General features: G+C 44.1%; 1 protein-coding gene across 1 annotated transcript; it reads left to right on the plus strand.

Moving 5' to 3' along the window:
* Positions 1-1,343: 1,343 nt before the first annotated feature.
* MATN1 (matrilin 1) lies at positions 1,344-21,586 on the plus strand. Its single transcript, XM_026096640.2, has 7 exons — positions 1,344-1,630; positions 4,762-5,108; positions 12,685-12,907; positions 15,426-15,551; positions 15,851-16,264; positions 18,681-18,833; positions 21,471-21,586. The coding sequence occupies exons 1-7, from the start codon at positions 1,543-1,545 to the stop codon at positions 21,584-21,586; spliced, it is 1,467 nt and encodes a 488-aa protein (XP_025952425.2). The 5' UTR covers positions 1,344-1,542.
* Positions 21,587-22,975: the final 1,389 nt, after the last annotated feature.

Raw genomic sequence — 22,975 nt, forward strand, 5'->3', positions numbered from 1 at the left:
AAAATTTCCAGCTAGCTCTGGAGATGGTGGAAAGCCTCTGGTTCTGTTTGTGTACACCTGGGAAGAGACAGGATAGTAGTGGGACAAATCCATGCTGATTTTGCATGAGAACATATTCATCTTTTAATACCTTAATAAACATGTTTAATGTTAAAAGTGTTACAAATAGTCTGGCAACTGCACTAAGGACAGGCCCTTTTTTCCCTGATCAAAGAGCCTTGTTCTACAGGAGCTCTCGGTCTCTGCTGAAGCCCTTTTGGAGTAAAGAGCGACTCAGAATAAGGAAAGAGGAACCGGCCTTTGAATTAAAGGTAGTTTGCCATGGCACCGCACTGTCACAGTGCAGATGAAGTGGGTGAGCGCTCCAAGGCTGTGCAGCCAGAGAGGTGAGCAAAGACTAATCAGTCACAGGAGGAGGGCTTTAATCAACCAACAGCAGTGTAGCATTACAGTAGTTAAAAAAAAAGAAAATAGATGCACTGCTTTGTGATGAACAATCATTAAATCCATCTTACTCCAGCACCAAAATCTCCCTGCTGCTCTTCTTTAGAGACGACATTGGCTTTCTGTTCACTTGCAGCATCATCAGTCTTATTTGTTGATTTAGATTATTGACTTTTTGTGGCAGGAGCTGTCTCTCCCTTGTGTGTGCAGACCTGAGTGCTCTGCTGTAAAAAATAAATCTAACTTATAATCTGTCTGTCTTTCCCGCGTTTCTTGTCTATTTATCTGGTTTAGGTGACTGAGTTCTCTCTCTCTCTCTCTCTCTCTCCCTTTCTTCGCCTTTCCCTGCACTCCTGCAACGGGGGCACAGTCTCACAGAGAAGTAACTGTTTCCTTCAGGAAGAAATTTGCTCCGTATCCTACTCGCTTGCCGGTGCCCCACCAAGCCTTGCTCTCGTCTTCCTCTCGCCTCCTCCTGCGACAGAGCATTTGCCCGCAAATTAAGCAAAAGCAGCGAAGGCCCCCGTCCCGCCGGCCGATTTCCAGCCCCGCGCCTGGCAAACGCACGGGCTGAGACACTGATTTGTGTGACTCTATTCCCGTCCCCCTCCCGCCACCGCCCCCTTCCCGGGTTTCGCCGCAGGAAGGACACGAGCCTGACGCCCCGCAGACCGTTTACTCACTGTGGCAAAGCCCCGGCTGTGCAGACGGGAGCTGGTGATTGACAGGTTAACCCCAGTTCCCCAGGGCTGGCCTCACTGGTCCCACTGTTAGAGTCCCGGATTCCCCACATACCGGGCCCTGCTGCTCCCTTTACAGCTCCCCATCCCCTTCGGCGAGCAATGGGGCCATTGTGGAGGGGCCGGGGGCCGGCGGGGCTGGGCGTCCCTCCCCGTCGGTGATCTTCCCCCCTCCCCACCTCCGCGCAGCGTTTTCTCCTAGGCGTTGTTGCTGGCCCCTCTGCCCCCGGTGCCCCCCCAGGCACTTCACACGTGTCAGGGGCTGGCCCCATGCCTCCCCGAGCAAGGGCAGGTTAATACCTCCGGGCCAAGGCGCTCGCTCGCCACTCTGCATCCAGCCTCCAGCTCCTCCGCAGCCATGGACAGGATTTTCTCCGGCTTTCTGCTCTCTTTGCTGCTTCTCCTCCAGAGCTACGGAGTTCACGGGGCACCTCCGCAGCCGCGAGGTAAGTGGAGAGCTCAGCCGAGGGGAGTATGTGGGTCTGCCCTGCACCTCCCAGCCTGAGCAGGGACGGCAAAGAGGATGAAGAAGTGAGAACGATACCCAACCTCTGCCAGGGAAGCAAGGAAGTTTTCTCGAGTATTTTTGCAAGGCAGCAAAACCTGGAGATCTGTTTGCTCCTGCCTGTTTCATTGCTTTAGAGCGATACCGAGAGCTCGGTATGGATGCACATCAACCAAAGGCGGCACCAGGTCAGCCCTAGCCCACAGCATAGCGTCAGGTTTTGGCTGGAGGACACCCAGTCAGGAAAGGACCTCTCCCACGTCTTCGGAAACGTCTTCTCTTCCTCTTCGCAGCTCTGCAGAGGGCTGGTTTTGCCGGGTGCTCGGGGAGGGAGCTGGCTGGACATCCCGAGCTCTGGTTAACCTCACTGAGTAGGAAAGTCCGGGCCAGGTTCCTGAGGCTGGGCCTTACCTAGGCTTTACTTAACCCGTTCTTGAGCAAAATCCAGTTCTATTTGTCCTTTCAGGTGGGATATAAAGTAGCACGATAGGAGATGAGCTGCCTGCTCTTTGAGGTTGCGCCGTTTAGTTTCAGAGTCTGTAAATCCCAATTTGTAATTAGTGTCAGCAAGTCCTGGGTACAGAAGAGAAGGGTTTGAGGATCTCCTGCTTAGAAAGTGTCTGTCCTTCGCTGTGGGCAGGATGCTGCTATGGGCTCTACCAACCTGAGAAACTCGCTGTAGCAGGAGGTGGCCAAAGCAAACTTTATTCCCGGATTTTAAAAATGATCGAAAGATCTTATAACAATGAATAATATATATATCCAGGCAGATGATGACAGTTGTAAAACAGGTGTGACAGTGACTGCAACATTAGCTCCAGCTTATGAAGGGGACTTTTCTGATACACTGGCCAGTTTCTCCTTGGTAGTTTGGAAGAGAATTATCTTTGGGATGAGATACCACTGAATAAGGAAACTAAACAGACCGGTCATCCAACCCAGCTCTATTGTGAACAATCACTGTTTCTAGAATGTCTTTTAATCCTGAATTACTGGGCAGGTTTCCTGTTCTTTTAATTAATTTAGCAACAATGCCCTAAGAGATTTCTTTATATTAAATATTCCTATATTTCCTTCAGCTATTCCTGAAAAACTTCTGGTGTGGATACTTTGAAAATAGAGGAGGTTTTACTTCTGGTTTAATTCAACTTTAAAATAAACCATGCTGAGTCTAGATGTCACTCAGAGCAAGTGTGCTTGAACGTCACTCGGAGATAACCAAGGCCCATCCTGCAGACCCTCATGTTTGCACAGTGGCTGTGACTAGGCAGACATAAATCCCAAAGCTCCTATCTTATATCTTCTTTTTTCTCTTCATTTCCCTTAAATATATTGCAGTCTTATAAAAAGAGATTAAAAATGTTACTTAGGGCAAAATCACAGAGCTTCTGTGAAAAAAGAAAATACACTTCAAAATTTCTATTGGATCCAACTGTTCCTAGGGCAACGTTCTAACTTTTCTTTCTTGATTTCTCACTAAAAACAAATTTGATTCATTAGCTGCAGTAGCAAAGGTGAATCTGTGCTTTATTTCTGGAGGAACTGATTGCAAGACCTTCAGCCTTTCTCTATATCTTCATTTCCCACCTGTAAAATGGGTATAACCAACCCCTGCTAAAAGGGTTTGCAATGCTGTATAAGATGGACTGTCAGCTGAGTTTTTTCCTTCCCCGGCAATGAATTACGGTGGCAAAGCAAAAGTTACCCCTATGGGAAAAGGTTATACTGCATTTTAGTGGAAACTTGAGCATCTGACAGAGTAACTACTGCCTGCTTCCGTTCTACACACAGCATCGTTTAGAGAAACCTTGTCTGGAAGCCAGAAACAGATTCAGCATTAGTGTCTCTCAGGAAACTAACCTGATTATATTCTTTATGGATATATCACAGGGTATTTATTTTCGTGTGTCTGAAAGACTGAAAGCTCCATTAGATTTCACACTGAGGACCGGCTATAATATTTATGTCATAATTTGGAACAGATTTGTTGGCCAAAAAGCTCGCATTTAAAAGTCTGTCTGCAGAAATCTCCTTTATGATACAACCTATATTGTTCCTCCATGTGGACGTCAAATATTAACAGAGCACTTGATACCCCCACAGAGACAGGCTAAATGATAGAAAAGAAATAAAAGAACAGAATGCAATAGGTCTGGTGGGGGAAATGGGACAATTCATTTAAAAAATCATAAAAAATATCGGTCCTTTTTATGTTTTCACCACAGTTGAAAATTAGGATGAAACAGCATGAAAATGAGGAATTTAAAAAAAATCAGCCAGCTTTTTTCATTGCTAATGTTTTCTGTTTATACCATTTATTTTTACAGTGGATATTCATGTCTTACTCTGGGGTTGTGGAGATTAACTAGGAATTGCATGGTCTTGCATCTCTCTATTGTTTTCTCTCTCCCCAGTTCACAGAAGTAAAACAGTGCTGGTCTTCACTGTATCACATTATTAGTGCCAGTAGCTGAAGAACAGGAGACTGAGTCATATTCTGTTAGCCGAATCTGTGACTCTTGATTCGTGATTGAATCTGAACTGTTCAGTTTCATGCCTGCTTCTGGTCATGCATGACAAAGATACAAGCTTGTTAATTAATATCCATGTGGCTTGCTTATCCGTGTCCAAAATGTGATAGCTTCTTTTCAGATTCTGTTTGATAGAGAATGGCATATAAAGGCTCCAGTTCACAGCTTCATTCCTCCTTCCATGCTGCCATAAATGAATTAAGTTTCATGTAGGCATTAGTGATAGCCTGGGGTTACAAGTGGGGAACCTGCTCCCACAAGTGCAGAGCTGGTATCTCATCAGCTCATTGCTTTATAAGTACAAGTTATCCACGAATAACTGTGTTTTTCTTACAGACACTTTTCTATGAAAGGAAGAAGAACATTTAGCAATCTTAGGTAAAGTGGTCTCGCTGGGCCTCTGTGAGACGGGGAGAAAGGATTAGAGCTTGTGGGTCCTCTAGTCTCAGCCGCTTGCTCTAAACTGCAAGTCCACTTTTACTCCAGAATATTTTGCTCTTCTCCTTCCTTTACCTTTCTCCTCCGTCTTTATCCCTTCCAGGCACCCTGTGCAGAACCAAACCCACCGACTTGGTGTTCGTCATTGACAGCTCTCGAAGTGTGCGCCCACACGAGTTTGAGAAAGTCAAAGTGTTCATGTCCCGGGTGATTGAGGGACTAGACGTGGGCCCCAATTCCACCCGGGTGGGTGTCATCAATTATGCCAGTGCAGTCAAGAACGAGTTCTCCCTCAAGACCTACCAAACCAAAGCCGGCCTCTTGCAAGCTGTCCAGAGGATAGAGCCACTCTCCACTGGGACTATGACTGGCCTGGCTATCCAGTTTGCCATTAACCGGGCTTTTAGTGATTCAGAAGGGGCCAGGGTGAGGTCTCCCAATATTAATAAGGTAAGCAAATTATATGGTTTTTTGCTGCATGGGAAGGACTTGAAGATCCCTCTTTTTTGTGGTTCACCGTGGAATGGTTGGAAAAATTAGAAAAGGGGGAAAGGTGATTCTCTCCCTGTGCTCAAGTTAACACTGACTCATGGTCAGTGAGATGTTGAGTGCTTTGACTGTGTGGGAACAAATGGGAGTTAATTGTCAAAAGTGAAAAGGCTGAATAGACTCCAAACTGTCTTTGAAAACAAAAGCTCAACTTTCTTTTGAAATTTAAAAGTGTCCCCCAAGAACTCACACAGTAAAAGAGTTGGCCAGGAGTTGTCCGGGTAAAATTAATCCAGCTTCACCAGCTTTCCTGCATCTGGAGTCCCTACAGTGTATGTATGCCCTCTGGGACACGGTGCCCTGCTTCCAACGTGCCTGCGACAACATAACACGGTGAAGTGCTGATTTCAGCTGCGTTTACCAGGCATGAATACACTAGCATTAACAGCACTCATCTTCCCCAACTTACTGTAGTAAAACTGCTTCAGAATCCACCACAGTAAAAAATGAGGCAAACTTCTGAAAGTTTCCTTTGTAATGGCCCCATTTACATGTAGATAGAAAACAAAGTGCTGTTTCAGTGTCCTTCATGAGTCTTTCAGTTTTTCAGAGGCTGACTAATGGTTATGTTTTCCATTCTGAGTATTGCCTTCAACTACACAGACTTTGATGATTATCTGGCATTTAAGGTTGTGGTACAAGATCAACTTAATTCTACACCTCATTCCTATGAGCATTGCAGCTCCTGAACCAGATCCCTGTCCAGGAACCTCAGTTCAAAAAAAATTTCCCAGATACCTCATTCACTCCTTTTGGATTTGGCCCTGAGTGTAACCAGACCTCAGCCCAGTGACAGTCATCAGGAAATCTCTCTTCTGAGCATAAGGAAACTGTGTATTCTTGACAATATGTGTTTTAGCTAAGCATCGTGAATGCACTTCCTAGGCCCTTGTGCCCTGTGCCAGCTCCACTGGTTCTCTGCTATGAGACAGGACCAGAAAAATAAGCAAAGGCTTTCTGCAGGCAATTAGAGCTTTCTACCAGCTGGACAAGAGCCCAGTTGCTGGAGTGAGGAAGTCTGGGATATTTCTCCTGATTACGACATTTTTGGAACATCAGTTACTTTCCGTTTCCCTCTGCTGCTAGTAGTGCAACAAGGAAGGCAGAGTTTTGCAGAGCAGAGTATGGAAAAGAAGATGCCCAGGGATGTCAAGTTATAAGTAATACTGAAAGCCAAAAAATAGGCACTAGTAAAGATCTGCCAACTCCCCAAATGAGCAATCTGAAGGTTCTGCAAGTTGAGAGTTCACAAGATACTCCTGAAAACCGAGGCCATCATCCACAAAGATGATCTAATTAACTCTCTTGTATGTTCTCTCATTGTGCTGAACTACTTGCAAATGCCAATGAATCCATCCTCATATTGTCTTTTATTGAGGGGTTCACAGAGGGGGAAAATTTCTGTATTTTAGCCTAAATCTGGTTTAAGTCAATAGGAAGAAAACCAAGACTGATAACCTGAGAAAATTACACTTCAAAAAACTTTCACTAAATCACACTGGCAATCTGCTCGAGAGGGAGAAACTCATCTGACCTGCCATCATGATCCCATCACTCTTCAAGCTTAGGAGCTGCCTGGTGCAAAATCTAATAACCTCTCTCTGACAGGGGAGCTTGGAGGCCTAATGGCAATGGTGTTTATTCTAAAACAGTAACACTTGTTTTGTTTGTCAAATTCTTTGAGGTTCATTGAAAGAAATCATTGCAGAATTGCAAGACATCATTAATATTTTAATTGTGATTATCATTGTTTTTTAGTAAGAGCTTTAAAATCCTTTAGTGGCAAAACTAATTGTTCTGATTCATTTGACTGAGCTACTTCAAAGAGCTTAAGTGTGGATTCAGCCGTTAGCTCAAATCTGTGATTTTCTGGAGGTTCAGCTAACTCCCTGTTGCTGCCAAGGTGTGTTTTGCTTCTCCTCATTTCCCCAGCGGTGGTATGGATGTCACAGGGCCGCAGGAGAGGTGGCAATGGTACGTTCTGCCTGCTCCCAGGCAGGCTTTGGAAGAGACTCGTCTCTAGGAGAGCTCTGGGCTGCCCAATTTCTCTGCCAATGACTTCAGCGAAGAGCTGTTTCGGAGCTTGCATGGGAGATGTTTCCTCCTGTGAAACTGTTCTGGGGAGCCGGGGGGGAAGCGAGAGCTCTCCAGCAGAGGTGTCCTGCTGCCCCGCCATCAGCCCAGCTCAGCTCGGCCAATGTGCTATGCTCAGGAAACAGGAGCAGGGCAGGAGCAACGGGTCTCCTCCGAGCAGCACCATCCAAGGCCCACGCAAACAGTGGCTTTCTGTCCAGAAGGGAAAAGTCATAGGAAATTTTCATTTTTGTCTGATAATGTTTAGCACGAAGCCAGACAACCGAACTGAGAAAAGAAAATTAGCTGGATGATACTATCTATGTTTTTCAGAAAAAATCATTTTAACTGACATGCAAAAATAGTTTCATAAAAAGAAAGAAAACATTTTTCCCTTCCAAACAAAGAAAACTCCAACATTTTGAATGCCAAAAGCCCAGAAATGTTTCAGTTGTTTAATATTGATAGGAAAAAGGAGATTTGCTTCTCAATACTCCTAGTATGGCTTTGAAAAAAAAAACCTTATTTATCATCTCTCTCCAGTAACTGTTGCTCAGTACCTCTAGGTCAAGGTGTCTTGCTTAAATGCACAGAGTGAGACAAGCTCCAAGTAGGAGGGGCATCTGCCTGGGCTTCTCTTGCCTCCCACACTGCTGGCAGTAACTGCCCAATGTGCAACTGTAAATGTGGTAGCGATCCGGAAGGGTGGATGCTGCTCCTTTCCTTGGAAATGGTCAGCTCTTGCCAAGGTAATGACTTTGCTTCTGAGATGTGACTCACATCATCAAACCTCAAACTGATGCTGTGGAACACCTGTATGGATGGACATGGGTGCATGAGGCATGCCAGTGTGCAAAATTTTCTTTCCCAAAGCTGGCACTTGTTGCATGGCTTCACAGTAGCAAAAATCTCAGGCAATTAACTTAAGGAAGAAAAATGTCACTGGAATTGAGCTCCATCCCTTCTACTCTTGCTTACTCAGAAGTCCTTTGTAGAGAAAAACATCCAGGAGCCCTGAAGTGGCTGAAGCTGCTCCATTCTTTTTAAGATTTGCAGTGTGAGTACTGGGGTGGCAAAGGAACAGCAAAGGGGGCTTAGACGACTTCACGTATCTGCCATCTTCCATGTGTGGAGCTCGTTGCTGGAAGAGGAATTTCAGTGCCCTCCAGGTCACTGGTTCCACACCGAGGACAACCCTGACACAGCTTCGGGGGAGTCCACAGAGTCCTCGAACCTATGAGTGTGTTATCCTCACCTAATAGGTGTAGGAAATTAAGGAACAGGAAACCTATGGCCAGTCATTGCACCCAGAATGGTGTCGGGATTATGAAGGGTCTCAAAGGAGGGGTCTGACTTCCAGCTGTGTTGTGTGAAGGCATCTCCTGTTGCATTCACTCTTTTTCTTACTATTTACCTTTCCAAGGGAATAAATAATGGAAGCTTTTTAGATCCATCTTCTTCTAGGACTGCTGCTGAACCCGTTCATGCCCTTCAGACATTTCACTGTTTTTACATGTCTTCACCTTTCTTTATCTAAGTCCCCCATGTCTATTTTAAGACGAGGTGACCATGTCTGGGTCAGGATGGGGACACAGTCCTGATTTATATAAAACTATTATAACATTCTCAGTATTAGCGTCTGTGTTTTTCTTAACACAGCCTGACATGTTACACACGGTTTTGACCACTGCTGTAGATTGAAGAGACATTTTCACTGAGCTGTCTATGAGAATATCTGGATCTTTATTTACCTAATGTCTTCCATGCCATTTAAGTAACCCCTTTGCCTGTGCACTGTTTTCCTGCTCTTGTCTGCTCCTCAGCTGGGCCGCCAGACAACTCACCCAACATGCTCTTGCATTCCTTCCAGTTTCATCTCAGCAGGCGTAAGAGCTGCTGCGCCACTTTATTTGCTCTGTTGTTAAATCAGCCAAGACTTCAGTTTACATTTCTGAACACTTTAAAAAAAGAAAAACAGATTTATTTAGCAACTCATTGCAATAGTATGGCTAAAGAATTGATGTTTCTATGGACAGTGACACATAAAGGACTTTTAAGTTGCTTTGATTCTCTGAAACCTTAGTGTCCCAGACATCTCAAAAGGCAGAACAGTGGTGATCTCCTTCATTATTGATCTTAGGCATTAAAAAAGAAGAAGAGAAAACCATTACAGGCTTTCACCTCTTTCCTTCCACTTCAGATCTGGTCAAAGAGACCATTTGCATTCCCTGATTCCTGTTTTTTTACTTTCTCCACTATGCCTTGAAGTCCAGCAAACTTTTTCCCTTCTGTGATCATCGTGCTGCTCATTGTCACCCCCATCATCTGCCTGGGAGGAAGAATAGCTCACCCAGTAATTTAGGTAGGTGAAGCTTCCAGAAACACTGGGCACAGTCCTTGCTCCTTTGTACAGTAAAAATCCAGCAAGAACTTTGTGAAAATTTGTACTATCATTTTTCAACCATTTTGGACACCAGTCAGAGCATCACGAGATTATTTGGTCTTGCTGGGCTTTGGCAGCAAATGTCACCCCAGGACAGGGAAAAGCACTATTTGCTTCTGCAGGAGGTCAAAGTAAAGTCTGTTTACATGTCTATTAAAAAAATGCAGAGGTGTCCAATTACTTTTGCCTTTTTCAGGTGGACAACGAACAGATTGCCAAATTGCTGAGAAAATCAGGGATTTACTCAACTTCCTGCTCAATTCCCCTTCCAGTACTGCTACAACATTCAAGTTATAGAGTGAATAATGAGGCATGGCTACCTCATTAGCTGCGGGATTGCCTACAAATGGCAGTTGCTGAAATATGAATACCTAGGGATGCCCGCGAATACTCTGGTGTCTTACTTAACCAAGAACAAATTGTGTCATGAGAACATAGGGGATTTCTATATGACAGAAATAAGACAAGAAGGAGACTCTGCATCCAGCAAGTTAGAAAGGTAGTGGCTAAAATAAGCAAAGGTTTTGGCCTTGAAAAGCAGAAGTTTCTGAGCTGCTGAATTTCCTTAGGGCAAAGCTGCAGATCCTGTCCTTTGGAGAAAGCAAATGAGAATACCATTCTTAATTATTCTCAGATGGCAACTTGCTGAGCCCACACAAGCCCTCTGCTGCAGGGCCATGTGTCAGCCTCTCTAGGATGTGGTGGCTGTTGCTTTCTTCTGACCTGTCTTGTCTTCTGCTCTTTACCAAACAAGGCTCCATGTCTCATGTACCACACACTAGGACTCTCAGTATTTCAAATCAGACTAAGTCATAATGTAGAGAACTACAGAGATCCTGTGACTGCAAATAATTTGGTGGTAGGCTTGAAACAAAAGGATGTATTTTCTCATGTTGTAACTCCCTGCCTGAGGCTGGTAGGCAGGGCGAAGTTTCCTGGGAAAACCAGGATCTCCTGATATCTCCCAATATCAAGATATCTATATACTAGGGAAAGATGACTTTATACTTCTTCTATTTCTTAAACCCTTTTTGCAAGCACCTGGGCCTCGGCACTGTCGCAGACAGGTCTCCTGGCTGGCTGGGCACTCGGTCTGACTCCTTGCTATGTTCGTTTCAGCCATGGGCTCACTGGCTGACTCCTGACACCTACTGCAGACTCTGTGCCTCCAAAATTTGTTCTCTCCAACTTTCAACAGCAGTTCAGAAAGCAATATGAATGCTGAGTGCTCTGTAGTAGGTTTTCACACAGATCCACTATGAAGATCATTCCTATCAGATCCAGATGTGGATGCTGCTACCAGAGGTCTCCTGGGGCAAGATCTGGGACATGGCTTGGGTCTACATGAAGATGGATCCCTGATGCAAAGAGCCAAAGGAACCGTTTAAACTGAGAGCATCACTTTATTTATTCAGATGGAGAAAATGCCGGGAGGACGTACAACACCTCTGTCCTGCGACAAACACTGCTAGAGAGATACACAGCTATTGACAGGAACCTGTTCATAGGGTAGCGTTCCTCGCAAAAGCTACTTGATAATATATCTTGTTTCGTGACAGGTTGGCTTTTGATAAGCTCTAATTGGCAGCCCCCGTCTCAGAGCTGCTGCGTGCGTGCAGGAAGGCAGAGCTGGTTAGCTGCTGCTCAGCAGCTGAGTCAAGGGCTCTCTCTCCTGGCAGAAAGCATGGTTGCACGACTGGCTCCTCACCTCGCCTGGCTGCAGGTCCAGCAACAGCCCCAGAGTAAGGCCTTTAGGTCAGGCCCTGAATGTCGTGTTCATCCCCCCTTGCAACATGCACTGACATCTGTCACGCGATCCTAACTGAGCAACTGGTGGGTCTTTATGACTTTATCTTCAAAGAGGTGGAGAATATATATGTCATAGAGGAGAGCAGTGAATATTGCCTTAGTGGCCAGATGATAGCTCACTCAAACCTTTGCTTCCTGCTAGATTAGTTTCTGCCTTTCTCTTTTGATATTTCTTTACTTTCTGTATTACTGAGGGCATTTGCCTGCGATGTGGGGTTTTTTTCTGCTTAAGCAGCTCACCTGCTCCTGATGCTTATAATCCTCCGTAGTGCATTTTGTTCCAATTAGCTGCTTTGGAGTTGATAGTGGTGTCACAAAAAAGGGAGGAAAAGTGGCAGGAGCAGCTGAATTGCCTAAGAACAAAAATGAGGGTTTTGTGAAAAATGTCACTCATCAGAAGAAGAATAAAGGGGAAAATGGACAACCTAGCAGCAGCACCAGGACCCCTGGACTATTCCCACTGATTCAGGGCTCCACCTAATCCAGAGAGAAATCCAGATCCCACTGAAATCAGCTCTGATTTTAATGCTGATGTTAGTACAGATAACATTTCAACTCTGCTATTTATGCGGGGAATCAGAAATCACAGCAGGCACTGGCACATGGTACAACCTTGCACAAATCACTTCCCCTCTCACTGCCTCAGTTTCTCCATCTATAAAATGGAGCATAAGCCTTAATCCCCTGATTTTTCCACACTGCTGTGAGAGTCTTAGATGGACAAAGATGCTATAAAATTCCCATACTGAGCCAAATCCTTCAGCTGCCACTTAGTCAGAGTTGTCCTTATTGTCACCTAGGGGTTCATGGGAACAAAGATGGTTGGAGTTTGGTCTGAGCATTAGTTTGCATATGAAGAATGTAACCTTTACATTGGTTTCCTTAGGGGCGAGATTCACCCAATGTCTGTTAATTAAAACAGTCAGATACATGGCAGTTTAACCTTTCAAACTCTGAAAGAAACCCCACATAAAAAGAATACCTTGGGAGATCTGAGAAAGAACAAGGAAGAGGGGGAGGAGGGGACACATTTGCTTCTTCTTTACTTTCAAAAATGTGAAACCTTATTTAGTTACGCAGGCTGTTCTGCAAGCAATGGTTATGTTAAAACCAGTTCAAGCATATACCTTGTCTCTGGCATCCTCTGTGCAGGTGGCTATTGTTGTGACCGATGGACGTCCCCAGGATAGTGTGCAGGACGTTCCAGCACGGGCCAGAGCAGCCGGCATTGAGATCTTTGCCATTGGTGTTGGTCGGGTGGACATGAACACCCTGCGACGGATTGCTAGCGAGCCCCTGGATGATCACGTGGACTACGTGGAGAGCTATAGTGTTATAGAGAAGCTGAGCCACAAGTTTCAAGAAGCTTTCTGTGGTAAGTCCTTGCCACAACCCCTGAGTTTCTAGCCAAGAGGTACAACTGGCTGCCAAAAAGCTTTCCACATGGAAACTTTTATATGTAACAGGCCTTCATCCTTCTGCTCCCTTGTTCCAAGGACTTGGGCCCGCAGGAGCACAAAGCAGTACAGAAGATGGATGCTCTTTGCAGGTACCTTTCAAGAGGTGCATGGGAATTTCAATTTTCATTTAAAGAAGTCTCCAGACTTCATTTGCACAGAGGAATTGGTAAACGTGACCCATGTACTTCTTGAGGCATAGGAAAACAACCTGGAATACTTGATCTTTAAATAAGTAATTTGTAATTTCCCCCACCAGCATTGTCTTCTGAGTTCCCAGTTAAGAATGGGCTGGTTTGACTTCCCTGCTAGAGGCTGAAGCCTCTGTGCCTGACCGTGCTGTTGTTTCTGCACACTCTTTGAGGCAGGGAACTCTCCTGGTTGGTATTGTATCTAATGCCATTATGCAGAATATATAAAAAGTGCCTGACTATTCTACAAACATATATTCACTCCTACGCAAGCCACCGAATGGAGTGAGAAAGCTGTATTGCTTTCAAATGTATCCACAAGACTGTAGGAGATGGTCTATAAATATCCATTTTATATGTCAGCAAGAGGGACCCAGGGGCTTCACACACCCATCCTGCCAAAACACAGACGTGTGGCAACACCTTTTAAAAGGTGTGATACAACAGTGCCTGTGGCGAGGCATTGTAAACACACGCACGCACGCACAGATGGACCTGCAAAACTCTCTGAGACCAATTTCTTTAAGAGGTGTAAAATTTCATGATTCAACTTTCAGCCTGAAAATATTGGGAGTGAGCAGCTTTGCATCAAGGAAAATTTCCTTCTCGGTAGGAAGGAGGAAAATTTTGACTCTAAAGTGAGTCATGTCTTTTAATTAGGTATCACTGCACTAGAATCTCCTGAAAGAGGGGACCAAGTGCTACATACTAAGGGGAGTAGAGACAAAATTCAAGAAGGTGCGATCCAGGCCATGAATATTAGTGAGAGTTTTGTTTTGGCTGCCCTGGAGTCAGGAGTCAGCCAGACAGAGAGGCCTGATAGTGTGTTTTGAAGTTCTGGCATTAGTGACATCCAAAGAGAGAGAGAGAAAAAAAGAGAAAACTACATCCTCTTTTCTGTGTCTTGTTTTTCAGACTAGTAATATACAGATGACAAAGTTCTCCCCTTGGTAAAAGCCCTCAGAGATACAGCCAAGGAAAGCACTGTGCTAAGGATTATTACAGCTAACAGAGAACAGCACCATATTAACTGCCAAGTGGGCTGTTATCGTGCTATGCAAGCAGCTGCACAAAACCCTCCTTGGAGATATACCCAGCCACCACCTGCTATTGGGAAGCACAGTTTGTGGCTACTGCCAGCAGGAAGAACTGTGCAGCATTGTCCAAGCTGCTTCCCATAATGCTAAAAGCACACAAGAAGAAGGGAGACCCTTCATAATCAAGCTTCTATTTAGACTCATAAGACTTCTGTATGGTTCAGAGAACCCAACCTGAGAGCCCAGTGTTACAGTCATTTGCATTGCTAGTAATATTCCTAATTATATGGGCTACATACATGCTGGAAAGATCTAGTGTTGGCACAACAGTATGCAGAGCTGTGGGTTGGAAAGGCCAAAGGAAGTAAAAAAAGGCATAGAGGACAACACAACCTAGTTGAAATAATGAACAGAATCCTCTTAACTTGAAAGACTTATCACCACTTCCCATCATTTTGATAGAGCCAGAAATGCTCAGCTTTCTGCACAGATTTCCCCAGTATTTGTAAATGAATTTGCTCCAACCAAATCTGTTTACTTTCAAGTTTGTTTTCGATGATCATTGCTACAGCTCTGACAACACTGTCAGTCACTGAAAGCCGCTGGCTCAAACTGCTGCAATTCAGCTTCTGTTTGCTTAGCGTCTTAGGAGTCAGATACAGGTTAAGACTGGCAGGAACAAACGTTTGCAGAGAGTGAATTTGAAAAATGTGCTTGCAAGGGTAACTGAAGTGAATTCCGAGTACGCTTGGACATGAATCCCATCCGGGAATGGCAGCTGCACATGGGGACTGAACTCACTAATCATAATTGTCCTACATAGCTGGAAAAAATGGGTACTGGCCAGCCCCAGATGGTAATTTGGAAGCCAGTTCTCATTCAGTGGCTTTGGAGGGTGAAGTATATTGTGATATGCCCAACAGAAAGGTGGGTTTTGCCTGCAGCATGGAGACTACTTTGAGTCCTGGAAGTGCCTCTGAGTTAGGACACTTAAGAAAATTTCTCCTTGCTTCTTGCATCTCAGTTACCACCTAAGTATAATGACTTCCTGCTGCCTTGTCCTGCTGTGGAGCAGACTTGGATATCGCTCAGCTCTAGTGTATAGGATGAGAGAGCATAAATATCACACTCTGGTCATGGGCTCTGTAGGCTCTGGGCTGAGAAGCCTTAGCATGGTCCCTGACTTTAATCTGCACCTTTTCTTACAGTGGTGTCCGATCTGTGTGCCACTGGAGATCACGACTGTGAGCAGATCTGTACAAGCATCCCAGGGTCATACAAGTGTTCTTGTAAAGAGGGTTTCACACTGAACAGCGATGGGAAGACCTGCAGCGGTATGTAATGATTTTCAGTCATGCTGAGCTGGGTTCTGTTCTGCAGTGGCAGGATAGAGAGCCACTGAGACAGCGTGGACGTGTTCCGTTCGGAAAAGTCTGAAGATGAAACCGTATGCTTAGCAAGAATTACTTTGAAAAAGTGAGAAAAAAAATGAGTGTGAACTGGTGTCGATTTTTTATTGATTAAGCCTATTTTGTTAGCAATAAAATGCCACTAGGGTTATATTCTCCTGCATGATTAGTTGCAGGCAGGTAGTTGCTATCTTCTTTTGCTGATTTCTCATATTTTGCTTCAGCTTGCAGTGGTGGGTTAGGATCTGCTCTGGACCTTGTTTTCCTGATTGATGGCTCCAAGAGTGTGCGGCCTGAGAACTTTGAGCTGGTGAAGAAGTTCATCAACCAAATTGTGGAGTCACTCGAGGTGTCAGAAAAACAGGCCCAGGTTGGCCTGGTTCAGTATTCCAGTTCTGTCAGGCAGGAGTTCCCTCTGGGGCAGTACAAGAACAAGAAGGACATCAAAGCAGCAGTCAAGAAAATGGCCTACATGGAGAAAGGAACGATGACAGGCCAGGCTCTGAAGTACCTCATTGACAGTTCCTTTTCCATCATCAATGGAGCTAGGCCTGGGGTTCCCAAGGTGGGCATAGTCTTCACCGATGGACGATCACAAGATTACATCACTGATGCTGCTAAGAAAGCCAAAGATCTAGGTAGGTTACCATTCTCAGTGGCTTGTTTCTCCCTTGGACCAGGCATTGCATCTAGTACCAGTTTAGGTATGAACTCATTTCCAGGAGCTCTCTTATCTAGGATAGTTAAAGGTTGCTACAGAGTGAATTTATCCAGACATTGTCTGGGTATCCCCACACACTCATACAGAGCATGGGGCAGCTCTGGATGGGGATTCAGACAAACCTTGGTTTGCCAACAGCTGTTTTTTACCCCCACAGCCTCCCCTCTGTCTTTGATCTAAGTCCACCTTAGACATGGGGAAGGGGGGGGTCTCTTTGCTGAGCAGGATGGAGTTTTGTACATTTGTTATGGGATGCACGATGGTTTAGCATGCACACTTCACCCCAAATCTTGGTAATGAAAGTCAGGCCAGCATCAGCAGGGCCAAGTACAGCTTGTCTGTATCAGTCTTAAGGCCTGGAAAAGAAAAAAAGGAAATAATAAAACAACAATAAAAGAACAGAATCACAGATTATGGGAATAACTGCAGACTCCCTGCCCAAATCCCAGGATTATGCCCCCTTTAATTCACCTTATACCCACCCAGGAGGCCCAAATTGGCATATCTGTGACCTGGCCTCTCTGCCTGTAGCCTGAACATACACAACTCCAGGTCAGTGTTGATACTCTACAATAACAAACCACTTCTGTACACGAAACAGGAGAAAGAAGCTGAACAAGAAAACTTCTTCAGCTGGATAGATATATATTGATATATTTATATATTTAAACATCTTGAATCTACATATCTTGAGATCTGCCACTTTGCTGACCTCCTGATGAACAAGTTCCCAGTCTCCTGCCATCACTCTGTTAAAAGGATGTAGCTCATGTGACTATGCTCATGAATTGCTAAATCCTTTGTGTCCTTTCATCTTTGGTCTTCACCATTAGATGTGACTAAGGTTTAGCATGTATACAATCACCTAGACAATGTGATGATAAGACTTTTGGCCTTATTTCTTCCTCTCCTCCTCTCCCTATACAGACACCCCCAATACCTGCTTATAAGTGATTTCACTGGGATAAATAACAAAATGCTTATAACTGAACTCCAAAAATGAGTTGAGTTAAACTTAGAAAAAATCAAATATTGGGCACATCCAGAGGACGAAAGACAAGGCAAAAAGGGAAAGGGAGAAAGCGTTAGCAGTGGCTGGATTGCAACATGGCAGGGGTTAACTAGTATCACCACTCAAGTCAATGAAAAAAGTCCAGTTCAGCTCAATGAAAACAAGGTCTAAGCCAGAGGTGGCGAATCAGTCTCCCAGCACTGAAGCATAGTACCTGCCCAAGTGTTAATTCACAGTCTGGGTTGCTTCTGACAAATAATATGGTTTGCACAGTTTGGAAAGAGATTCAACTAAAATTTTACTGAACCATGGATCTCAAATGCACAAAGGACTTTGCCACTAGATAAGCTGATTAGTGGTGCCTGCAGACTATTTTGAAAAGTTCCATCGTTTCCTTTCATAGTATTTTTAAAACACTTTCCCTGCTAGAGGGATGCATGATCCTGTCATGGTGTTATGATCATTTATCCTTTTTTAATGTTTTTTCCTGTAACTTCAAAACATTGTTCTTGCCCTGAAAGATAGACAATTCTAGTAAAACTTTGCCTGCAAAAATATTTTGGAACCCCAGTTGACCTGAATGCAGTCTAGAACGGTAGAGGTAGAAGGGGGTTAGTTCTTACCTTGCTTTCTTATCCACTACAAGATGTAATAGTGGCAAAATTTGTAAGGGGAGAAAATATTCTTTATTTGACTACACTGATATAATTAAAGACATGGCTAAGATTTCAGATTTATCTGGGACCTGAAGCAGGGCTTCGAGCCTGAAAGCTGATTTTTTTCCCCAAATATTTAGATTAGTCAAGAAGGAAAGCGTACAAATATCAAGTCCATTTAATGTCATCAGGTACATTCCTAGATAAGCCAGAGCTCAGTCTGTTTGTTTTTCTAGAGTCAAAGGGACTTCAAACTCTCAATTTTAGTTTGGAAACTAGTCACATATATATCACACTACAGCTTTCTCCTGGGATTCTGTGATGAAAACACATTCCTAACTTATATGGTCTATTCTTGGGATGTGTGTTCAGCATGCTGAAAATTTTAATAGCACCTATTCCAGAAGGCCTGACAGCCAAGGAGTTGCCAAGCACAATAACCAAGTTCCAAAGAGAACAGCAGTTCCCAAAAGCCCAAACTGGCCAAACAATGCTCTTACGTTGGTAGTTGAAAACACTGTGCGGTTCCTAGTTAACATCTGCAGAGGTATGTGGAGGCTGGGGGTGCAGAAGGTGAGCAAGGACCTACACGCTGAGCAGGGTCTGCTGCTGTAGCAGCAAGATGGTCTGCAGCTGTCAGACTGACAGGCTCTCACTGCTTGCAGGGTTTAGGATGTTTGCTGTGGGAGTTGGCAATGCAGTGGAGGATGAGCTCAGGGAAATCGCTTCAGAACCAGTAGCCGAGCACTACTTCTACACGGCGGACTTCAGAACCATCAGCAAGATCGGGAAGAGGCTGCAAATGAAAATCTGCATTGGTGAGAGCGGGGGACTGGGGGGAGGAGAAAATTTAGTCACAGCATTTAGAAAGCAACAAGGCCTGGGGTCCAGAAGCAGAAGGTCAAAAAGCCCCTTCAGGTGGACATTTTACAGAGCTCTTCATTCTCGCTGTATTGAATTTGCAAAGTACTTGGAAGGATCATGGGACAACCGACTTTTGGGCAGTAGCCTAGATCACAGACACCCCCAAATCTCAGTCATCTCTCCCTCTCACAACCCCCCTCTCCTCAGTTCTCCTCTACTTTCTTTTTTTCCTTCCCCTCCAGTAAAGAATTGAAGCTGGAACAGGTACTGAATATGGCTAAAGGTATACGGGGAATGAATAAGCTGCTCTTAGAAGAGAAGCCAAGGATAGATATATCTGGCTTAACTTGAAGATCAAGTCAAAACTAGGCATCTGAGTCGAAGCTAGTAAACCACTGGCTGCTTCTACAGTCAGACAGGCACCACAGGGGTGACAGACTGCAACTTAAAATAGGCATCTGGTATCTTCCATGTGGCCCTTAGGTGTCTAAATTTGGGCAATATGAATTCTAAGTTGTCTCAGTTTGGGTAGCCTCATAAAGGAAAGGTCAAGAGGGGACTGAGTGGGACACAGACATGATAAGAGGAGGTAAAGAATAACACAAAAGCTAAACAATAATGTTCACCTGTGAATAAACTGAGTCTCAAAATTAGAAAAAAGAACTATCAGCATTATTTTGGGTATTTATTTAGAAGGAAGAATATGCCTCCTATGAAACACAGTGGCATTTTGCAATGGATCTGCTTGCTCAAGCAGACCACTATATAAATCCCAAACACTTAGGCTTCATTTAACACACTGCATACCTTGCAGCACTTCTGAGAGCTACACTGCCAGGTGCAACAGGAACCTGGCAACCTCCTATTGAGTCCTTTGGCTCCTTTCTCCTGCTAAGTAAACATGTTTGCTTCCAGTTACCAGTGAGACACCCTTCCTGCAGCTGTGATTGGGCTGCTTCAGTTCCCAAGGGAGCTCTGCCAAGCTCAGTCTATTTCCCATGGACATGCAGACCTGCTCTTGAATGCCCCATGGCCCCATGAGATGCAAAGATCTCAACTGCTCTCATGGCAGGCGGACATCTGCTTGAGTGCTCAGGAGGTATTGAGATGCTCTACAGCATCAACAGGATAAAATAACACTTCCTAAATGTTAATCTCCTTTTTCCCTTTCTTTGCCATTTCTAATATTATCTTCTGCCAAAACCGAGAGATACCCATGTAAGCACTGATGGATCAGCGGTAGCTGGCTCATCTGTCTTTCTTCCTGAACATATGTTAGAGAGAGAGAAAATATTCGGTAAGTTAGGGGCCAAGCTTGTCTCTTAGGAGAATCAAGTTTGCTTCTTGCTTCACTACAGATATCCTGAATCATGCCAGGCAAGGGCCCTGCTCTCTGCAATCTGATTCATAAAGACAGGAGCTTCCCTTCCTTCTGGAGAATTTTGGGGGAATATCACCCTCCTGAGTCCTGTGCCTTGCGGAGTCTGGTAGCCAGGCTTGCAGAGCGGAGACTGTCTTTGCCATGGATACTAAAAAAGTGGGAATCAATCCACAAACAAGATGATAGGAGCCATATGAATCCCCCCAACAGATTGTAATTAAATAACTTTGGAGAAAGCAAAAATATTTAGGCTTCAGCACTCAAAAAAAAGGCAGGGGGGAAACTCTGAAAAAGTACTTGTTTGCAAAAAAAACCACTTTTTCTAAATATCTTAACATTTGAATTTGGGGGTTGGGGGGGGCTGAATATTTGTATGTGTTTAGTTTCCAGTGCCAGCTTGCATTTATCAGCAGATGGTTAGAAATCTTCTTTTTATATCCAACTTCAGTTTACTCCTGACCAGTTTAATCCTATTTTGTTCTTGTGCAAGTGATGTCCTCTCCTTTAAACAATCCTCCTCTCTTCTGTTTCCTCCTTCCTTTTACCAGGCTGTTGGGTTGATTCAGTGTGGTCTTATAAATATCTCCTTTCTTTTCCCAGTCATCTCAGTTACCTTTTTTGCTCCTTTTTCAGAATAAATTACTTATTCTTTAAGAACATATCTAAATTACTGACATAGTTTACCAAACTGAGGAATGCACATTGCTCTGCCTACTCAAGAAATGAAGTACTGAAGCAAAGACCAAACAAGCCTTGACATTCAGATGGCAAACAGTGCCTCCAAAATTTTTTTCCACAAAAGCCGATACCTGCCTGCTTATGAGCAGCAAGGAGTATTGCCCACTATGATGACACTATCGGGGAGAGAACTGGAAAACAGATTGTTTTGAACACTTTATCTGGCCAGTTTCCCATTTTGGGTCCACACATTCAGCACCAATAGTAGAGCTCAGTGAGCTTTCAGAAAACTGGAAATCCAGGAAATACATTTTTTGGACAGAGCTTGACCTATATAGCAACAAAATGTGTGATTGTCTAGTCATCTGAGGTTAAAGGCAGAAGTAATCAGGTAGTTAGGAAGAATGATAGTTTGATCACCTTCATGTTTGTAGTAAAGAAAATAAGAATTGCTTATTTCAGTTCCAGAGTGATTTTGATTTAATCCTTTTGTGTGCCACTTAACTCATCTTCTTGATACTCTGTTCCACAGAGGAGGATCCATGTGAATGTAAATCTATTGTGAAGTTCCAGACAAAAGTAGAAGACCTCGTAAAATCATTGCAACGGAAATATATCCTTTTGGGAGCTATCGTGGTTCAGAACTGAGCGGGTTGAGTTGGGCTTTCTTGAGGGCAACCAAGGGGCAACTCTACCACTGGGGGAAGCAGACTAGATATGTGGTCACAAAGCTGGAGAGAAGACACTTAGATTATGAATAGATGTGTAACAGGAAAGATCCCTGCTCTAGAGTGCACAGCTACCAATCTGGTGCACAGAACAAGAAGTAGCTGGGAAACATTGGAGCCAAGTACAACACATCAAACCACTGCCAGGCAGCAATGAGCTGTATGCAGCAAGGCCTAGGCCATTTTTCAGGAAGATGCTTAGCTGATGCCAATGTGACAACAGCATGGAAGTGTGTGGACGGTTCATGCATGGGATAATGCTGCTACCCTTGTAAGCTCCACAGTCCTGTGAACCAGGCCAGAACGTGAGGGCTGAGAGCAGGAGCAGCTATCAGTGGACTGCGAGCAGAAGAAACCACTAGTTCTTGTATGCAGCTGATTCAGTCAGTCATTAAAGCTCCACGGGTGAGATTCTCACCCATAGCTAGGGAGAGTCTTCATTACTGGTAATAAGCAGAGAGTGTCCTTTTAAAAGCAATGTTCTGATTCAGCCACAGATTGCTGTATTTGCTGCAAGTTACACAGTATATTTTTTTCTCTTTAGTTCAAATTGAGTAAAATCTATAACTTATATTATGCAAAAGGTCAGAGTAAATCAGTAGTTCTCACCCAGTGGGTTGCAGCTCCCAGGCACAACATGAAAAGCAATTAGTGAAAAGAACAGAAAATTGTGATATCATATAACTCTAAGAAAAGGTCTCTCCTCCACTCTTCACACAACCCATACTGCTCAAGGTCAAGAATTCTCTGTCAGCCACTCAAAACACACTCCAATCATTCCTACATTTTGTTACTTTTCCTTTTATAGTAAATTTAGAGGTGTGTGTGAGTGTGTGTATGTGTGAACATTTTTTAACCTTGAATAAAAGTTCATCAACCTGAACAATTCTGAAAATGCCAGAGCAGATGATGACAGCATTCCTCCTCTACCTGCTCCCAGCAAGGTAGCTCCATTCATTATCTGTGCTGTAAGCTAGAGCAGGACTCAAACAATGAATCACTAATGTGCACTGTCATTTTTTGCCCTTAACTCTTGCTCACTGGAAGCTGTGGCAAAAAGGATCGAAGCCCTAGAAAACAAGATCATCTAAGATCCTCAGACTCTATTATTTCCTTCCTTCCTTATGTAATGTAACTAAACCAGAAATCCTTCATTTATACCAAGGGCAGCTCAGCCACAGCATTACGTCCAGCTTGTATTTTTTTGAAGAGTCTAGTCTACCTGCATTTGTTTAAAAGAGAAGAAGTATAACAGTAGAGCACAGATTGTATAATGGGCAGAGCACTGCGTGTAACTGAGAGCCAGACC

The sequence above is a fragment of the Dromaius novaehollandiae genome, chromosome 23 (assembly GCF_036370855.1).
Source record: "Dromaius novaehollandiae isolate bDroNov1 chromosome 23, bDroNov1.hap1, whole genome shotgun sequence".
Classification (NCBI taxonomy): Eukaryota; Metazoa; Chordata; class Aves; order Casuariiformes; family Dromaiidae; genus Dromaius; species Dromaius novaehollandiae.

Coding starts and splice junctions, on each gene's coding strand:
- MATN1 (XM_026096640.2), top strand. CDS start 1,543: ATGGACAGGATTTTCTCCGGCTTTCTGCTCTCTTTGCTGCTTCTCCTC. Junction 15,552..15,850: donor CGATGGGAAGACCTGCAGCG/GTATGTAATGAT, acceptor ATTTTGCTTCAG/CTTGCAGTGGTGGGTTAGGA. Junction 18,834..21,470: donor GCAAATGAAAATCTGCATTG/GTGAGAGCGGGG, acceptor TCTGTTCCACAG/AGGAGGATCCATGTGAATGT.